The sequence below is a fragment of the Porites lutea genome, chromosome 5, assembly GCF_958299795.1.
Source record: "Porites lutea chromosome 5, jaPorLute2.1, whole genome shotgun sequence".
Taxonomy (NCBI): domain Eukaryota; kingdom Metazoa; phylum Cnidaria; class Anthozoa; order Scleractinia; family Poritidae; genus Porites; species Porites lutea.
The window spans coordinates 42540341-42548012 of record NC_133205.1 but is presented as its reverse complement, the minus strand read 5'-3'; the positions used below and the strand labels follow the sequence as shown (position 1 = coordinate 42548012).

The following is a 7672-nucleotide window of genomic DNA, read 5'->3' as shown; positions in this document are numbered from 1 at the left end:
CAGATGTGATGTATTAAGAATATAAAAGGTTGGTTTACACACCCCAGATTTGTTGGCAAGAATTTGTAAAGTAAACCTATCGAACGCAAAAAAATTTGGCCTCATTTGTTTTCCAAGAATTTGTTTTCGAGGCCTAATCTACTGCGATCAAGAGCCGTTATGGCTCTTGAATGTGATTGAAGATGTTTACTATTTTTTGGGTGTACATATAAGGCTATCAACTCGATGTAAGAAATAACTTAGCCTTTCCCTAAAAAGTCACATGAATGTGCCCTTAACTTAACTGATTTGTGGATCACAAGTTTATTGTTTGATTTAAATTATAAATTTATTAATGGGAGCTTCGCTTTTAGCCCTGGCAAAATCTATATATTAATCATATGCTAGGTGCGATCATTCCCAAAGATAAAGAATTAGTATACAATTTGCGTAGGAGAAGGTGTCACCTTCCTCAGATAAGAACGGAGAGATACAAAAAAAGACTTATTTTTAAGACCCTCTTTTAAATATAATTTAGTATAGTATTATTCTATCTTATATTACTATTGTATTTTATCGTGTATCTTTTAATACTTTTTCACTGTAACTTAGGATATGTATTTTTATCCTTTGATTGAATAAAGACTATTTATTTTATTTGTTCCAAGGAGGTAAGCTTGTTAAGAATAATTGAACTAGTCAAGAGGAATTTGCCTTTCTTATGATGTGAAGAATTATGCTGATCTCGGAGGCTGTTATCAGCCTCGGCCAACTTTCTCGTCGATCTCAGCATAATTCTTTACATCATACTAAGCTTCATTCAATAATTGTTCATTATTTTAATCGTAATTCATTCGGAATATTGTTTACATCTTTCAAATATGGTAAGCGCCGGCTGGTTATGAGGAATAAGCCAGGATATTGGAGCCAATCTCCGAAATACGGCGAAATATTTTAATGAATAATAATCAATCATATACCATGATGACTAGGCCAATCAAAACTCTAGAACTGCGTTATCCAATGATTCAGTTTTTTAATAACAACACCAGATATGCCTCTAAAGGGTTATTTTCATTGTTCCAAAAGTAAGGATCAGCACTCGTGAATTAAGCTTTGCATGTAACCTCCAAGCTATGGGAAATGTCACCAACAAATTTGAAACCGCTCTCAACTAGCGGTTTCAAAACTTAAAATATAAAAATGATCTCATTCAATATCGTTCATAGTTTTTTTAAGCTTTTCCTCTCAGCTTTATTTTTCTTAATTTCCAAACAAACCTAGCTTCTTTTCTTTAATTATTACCTGAACCATTTTCTTTTTTTTGCACATTTGAAACTTAGGTTTTCTTCAGATTTTCTCTACTAACATATGATATTTGTACCTACAGAAGCTGATCACAATTTCTCCTACGTTTTTGTCGTCATTAGTCTTTTACCCCATGAATTATTTCTGTACATTTTCCTCTATTTTTTTTTTGTATTACAGTGTGAATAAAGATTTTGTTGATGTTTTTCATGATAATTTTTTCCTTAAAAGATGAACCCACGGTACTCCAGCTGCTTAGTCATTACTTTATTACGCTTGAGTGGGTGAGTTAAGAAACCCCATTTGCGCTAACGATAAAAATAATTTGTTCCCAGTATTGGTACAGACAAACTTCCTTTGCACGTATGCAATACACAGAAGGATTCATTACCATGTTGAACTATGTTGAATTATATACCATTGAAGTGAAACTGAAACGTTTTAATTACACACCATTTAATGAACTTGTTAACAGCTGTTCCACTACACTCATGGTCTTCTGTTTCATTCACGGTTTCATTTGTCTCCGATATTGACATGGCGCTGGTGTTTCATGCTTGAACAACACATGAAAGTATCCGCATATGTAACAGATAAAAGCGCCCCAGCCTTAATCGACTTAAAGTTGCACTTTGATATTGCTTAGAAACTGTTCAGCTCGACCTTCATCGCACGTGCTGCAGCTACAACAAAAGAGTTTTAAAGGAAGAAAAAAGAGTTCAAAAATCATGAACAACACTTCTGTTGACCAATCAAACGAAGTATCTTCTCTCCTCGGGCCCTGGTTTCTCTACCCTGTTGCTACAGGTTACATATTAATCGCAGCGGTGGCAGTTATTGGAAACCTTCTGGTCTGTTTCGCTATACTCGCCAACAAAAGTCTAAGGAGCAAGCCAACGAACCTTTTTCTACTGTCCCTGGCTGTCTCTGATTTTCTAACCTCAGCTATAGCAATGCCTTTCGACATAGAGTCGTTACTTCTTCAAGGAGGTTGGAAACATGGTGCGGTTATGTGCCTTGCGTTTCTTACCGCCTACCTCATCACTGTACCCACCTCGATTTTGACACTTTTGGCCATCAGCGTGGATCGCTACCTAAACCTTCGTGATCCTCTACGCCACTTTCGCCGCACACAGCTCATGACAAAAAGGAAAGCTTTAATTCTGATCGTTCTCATATGGCTGTACTGCATCATTTTTGCTTTTCTTCCCATCTTAGGATGGCCGTTTATAAAAAGGAGTACGAAAAACGAACTAGAACAATGCTTAATTTCCTACAGTGTGTTGTACAACATCTTGAGCAATTTTTTGAACTTTGTTTTGCCATTGGTAACTACCTGTGTGTTTAATATCATGATGTATTGTATTGCTCGCAAGCATAATGACATTAGTCTCAATCGGGTTAAAAGTTCTTATTCGTCCAAAGATGACGCCAAGGCCTATGCAAGCAACCTTAAAGCAACCAAGACAACCTTCATGTTTGTGGCAGCTTTCTTCTTTTGCTGGCAGCCCTTCTCGTATTTCAGCATTGTCGGTACTCTCTACGGTGTACAGAACTGGGACCCATACCCGAGTAAAGTTTTCTATGTGCTGTTGATGTTTGGCTACCTTAACTCGGCTCTGAATCCTTTTCTGTTCGCGTTCCGCAACAAGCGATTCAAAGCCACGTACGCGAGAATATTTACTTTGGTCAAACGCCGCAGTTCAAGAGTGTGGCCTCGATCCACTCCCTCGCTGAGTACCGTTGCGTCTGATGTCCCTGAAGCTGAGAACAAAGATGTTCGCCTGCAAGCAGTCCGAATCAAAAATACAACACCACACCCACCCAGACGAAACAGCACATCAGCGCAATAAAACTGAAGCTTTCAAGGGAGAATCTAAATGAAAAATGAAGATCAATTAAACAAATGAAGACAAATTCGCAGTTTTACACGCAACCCAGAGCAGCACTCTACCAATTACTGGCTAACAAGCCAACAGAGACATATAAGACGTATAATGATCACAATATTTAAGTTAATTACATTACCCCATTTTTTTAGTTCAAAATTAAGTAAATCCTTCCTCCCTTCTATCCTCGTATTTGAGAAAGATGCAATCAAAAAGCAGGAGGTGGAAATCCAGCTATCGCCTGAACGTCTTCAGCAGTTTTTTAAAGTTAATTCCATAGCCGTTCGCCCCATGTTACGTACTTTAGAGTGTAGCGGTAGTTTTTGGAGCTAGTAGGGTAACGATTATTACGTGTTAGCGTTTGCCCGTAGTGTTACGTATTGTAAAGTACGTAGCAACGACGTGATGAGTATGATTGGTTCTTCATATAATCATATGCTATGTATCTGTTATTGTTACAATAATAATAATGATAATAATAATAATAATAATAATAATAATAATAATAATAATAATAATAATAATAATATACCTGGCAACAGGTTGAAAACATAAAAGTACAAAGACATAGTTGTAATGGTTTTTCATATAATCATATGCTATGTATCTCTTATTATTACAATAATAATAATGATAATTCAAAAAAACATACTTTATTAAACTCTTCTCAAATTGAAAATTAAATACAAATTTAGTATAACTGTAGTTAAAAAAAAAGACTTCTTGGTGGTCCAGTGGTTTTCAACAGAGCAAATGTAAACAACTGTCTATAAACTAAAAAATGAAAATTTCTATGTACATCCCAACAATAAAGTATCTATAGCTGTTGAGTCTAGAGAAGTCCTGCTTGACCCTTCTATATTTCTAGATCCCTTCCTTAACATCTAAGTTCCTCCTTCTCGGGCTTCTCGATCCCCTTAGGCGTAGGAGCGCGCTCGGCAACATTGCAAAGGACACTTTCGCCCTGACCCATGAAATTGTTATGGCGTAGCTCTCTTGCTTTTTAGCAGATAATAGCTCGGCTAATCTTTAGTGGTAACTCAGGCAGTCGTCAGCCATCCCTCCCGTCATTGTCAATACCAGTGGGGTGAATGTGCTTTGCTCTATTTCTGTGACGCGAGAGTTGTATTTTCGCTTATTTTCATTTTCATGAATCCTGTAGATTTGCTTGGGGCTAAGATCTCTACACGAGTCCGCATTGGGACGACACACCCTTATATCGAAAAATGCAGCCCTCTGTCGCTCCCAGAAACCCCTACAGTGGACGTCAAGGCGTGCATCAGGGGCTTGGTTAGTCCCTCTGGCAAGCTCTTTGCCTGTAATAGGTTGTAATGCCGGTTTAACTTTCACATCGTAACAAACCATGTCAAGCAGCTGGGCCTGTAGATCGCGTATTTCATTGTGGCGCTGAATAACTATCATCGCGTGATCTCCTGACGGATTATCGGGTATCGGCCAATCATATCGAAGCCTCACAGCATCACGAAATTCCCGCTTGTTAAGATCAAAATCCATGTCTTTGAGAGGAATAACTGTAAGCCAGCTGGATGCACCTTTTTCACAGGCCAGGTCCACGGCTCTCTGTGTCTTGTCTGGCAACATGGCCTTCACCTCCTTAAGCTCTTCTCTTAGCCCATCATCCTTTTCTTTCCGGGTGGCGTATACCAGTCGTTGTATCTCGGCTTCTTCTGGGGTCTCATGGGATTGCGCCTCTATTTTTGCCCACAATACCTTTCGGGATAGTCGTGTGCACTTTTTCCGTCGACAACCTTTCTCGACTAGCTGTATACGGCTACATCTTCTATGCGTTAAGTCGTATGCTAATGAATCTGCTTATTACACGCAGCGAATTATTCGGGTATGAGGCAGGAGCTGTATGAGGGGAATAGATTAGCGTTGATGACGTCATAGCCTTTTCTCTTGGTCTAATGAATTAAATGCGGCGAAATCTCTTTAAGGTAAGGTCAAGCTCTTCATGTATGGTGCCCCTCGCACTCGCGTCTAGATCTCCATTGGTGTATTTGTGCTGCTCTCGCGCGACTTTTCCCGACTCCCCCAAATGAAAAGCTTGCTCGCAGGCTATCGCGGTATTAGAAACTTCAACGCAATTGCAAGACCTCCGGTTGTCGAATGTAAGTTTAAAAAATCCAAAAATTAATTATTCTGATAGTTCTAAACGCAGTTTCTAATTATTTTTCCTATGTATTCCAAACTCTGAACAGTTTCCTTTTGTAGTGATTAAGTGACTTGGCCAAAACGTGTTGGAAACCCCTTTACCTTAAATGCCATTGTATTCTAACGCGTATATCAAGTTTATTTTGGTTTTAGAACAAATACTATTATGATGCAGAAAATTGATGCGATGTATGTAACTAGCCAGATCATCTGAGGGCTAAAGCCACACCTTTCTCGGTAAACTCGGCACACTCGGTACAGCCGGTACATCAGGTACACTCGGGTCACTTGGTACAAAGGGCACGACGTTCTTTTCTATTACTGACAATAGCTGTTGTCGAAAGAGGATTCTTTGACATCCACTTTATTACTTCATACATCAAGGCACACAACACCTGCTCTGATGACATTGAAGATATGCACAAAGCATAATGAACTGAGGATAACCGTGCACCGACCGGAACTATAACTTATGAAGTTCTTAGCTCTCTCTTTATACTATCTGAGCCGATGGAATTCAGAAAAATAGTACGAAAGATATTGTTGCCATAGGAAAGAGTGCTATCCCTGATCAAGTGCCTAATTTATTAGTAGAATGGTGCATTTATTAAATCCTCTCACGTAATGATTAGGAAAGGCACATTTTTTAGAATAAATCCTTTTTAGTCAAGTTGGTTAATTAGTAAATTGGTTGTTGATTATGTTTTGTTTTTAGCAGAAATCAAATAATTAGAATGTTACAGAGCCCTGAAAGCTTTTTATAAAAAACAAACTGAACAAATGAAAAATACCACTTATGGTATTAATTTCGTTGGGTAAAAGCGTTCGACTATTGACAAACATAAATTTTATCGTCCTTTATAGATCACGCTTCAGTTTTATGTTTTATACATTCCATGTCAGATTACTTCTACGGTGACGACACTCCCCAGGCTTGGTCGCTTGGCCTTAAAACGTCTATGCCCTTAACAGGGTATGGTTTCGGGGTCCTCAGCCTTACCTTTATATATATATTACACATTTCAAGAGAACACAAAGTTCTGTTGATACAACTGCCCTATTTAGCGCTTGAACAAGGCGTCATTTTGGACAGGGAGCCTTTGAGTGTGAAGGTTAGCGATGAGCGGTTCACGTGTTTGTTCAGTGCCAACAAATTTTATCCAAAAATATCTACAGTGTAATACCATGAAATTTGTTTGCAAAATTACAAAACTCTGTATGCGAAACGAGGAAAACCAGGGTCAGAAAAGAAGGCTAGTCTTTACTATGAACAGGGTTAGCGGGGTTTTTGTCTTAAACAGGGTCAGGGTTTGAATGCCCCCGTTGCACTCCTCTAACCAAGTTTCCCTTGAATGTCCTTCGCCGGGATTTACTCGTGATATAGTGAATAAGTTTTATTTTATTAAAGGAAAAACAGTTTCATTCAAATGGACATTTATCGCATCCTTATCAATTTATCATTTATAAGGGCATAGAAGTTCGTGATTTTTTTACGCTCCTCTGACACAAATTAAACACGTAAAAATGAAATAGTTGTCGATACTGTATTTTAACGACTGATGAACTATTCTTGGATATTTCTTACATCTAGAAGAAGAATATAAAAAAACTGAACGAAATTTGGGCCGCTTTTTTTGTGTTTGTTTACAGTAAATTCGATGATCAGTTTTTGCACCCGGGTGCTAGCCATAAAGGTAAAATAAACGAGTGAGTAGTAATCCCTTTAAAAAAAGGAAACAAAAAGAATTGTCTTTAACCGAAGGAAAATCGTTGATAAACTTGTTATATTGAAACTAGGAAAATGTTGGCTTATTGAACATTTCCTTTTTCATTAAAAAGACAATGTGCAACTAATATAAAGACCAAACACTTGACTTTTTAAGAGATCGTCTTGTCCATTAAGAGAACGTTTTTGCAAGAGATCAAGTTTGAAATGCTCATTCTAACACTCATTCAGAACACTATGAAAAAGCCAAACAGAGTTTTTAAGGAGGTAAAAATGTTTATTGAGGCTGATGTCAGCTTGCTGGATCAACGATTTCTAATCTAAATGTATTACGAGTTAAATATAACCAAAATTGTCCTGAAAATAATTTCTCGATATTGAACTGATTGATTTAAAAGCATTCATGCCTCTCCGATTTTAAATTAGCCTACATGTATGTACATCCACCCACTCCCTTTAAAAATTAGACCTCCATTTTTTTGGAAAAGAAGGGGTGTCTGAACACTGGTTATTTTTGGGAAAACCTACGCTTTTTTTAATCAGGCCATGGCGGTCGAGGCATGTTCAAAAAGACCTTGGTAGCGGAGACTTGATC

At 37.9% G+C, this 7672-nt stretch overlaps 1 protein-coding gene across 1 annotated transcript; it reads left to right on the top strand.

Moving 5' to 3' along the window:
- The first annotated feature begins 1693 nt into the window (after positions 1-1693).
- On the top strand, positions 1694-3998 carry LOC140938719 (histamine H2 receptor-like). Its single transcript, XM_073388223.1, has one exon. It carries the CDS (start codon positions 2016-2018, stop codon positions 3138-3140), a length of 1125 nt encoding a protein of 374 aa, XP_073244324.1. The 5' UTR covers positions 1694-2015; the 3' UTR covers positions 3141-3998.
- Positions 3999-7672: the final 3674 nt, after the last annotated feature.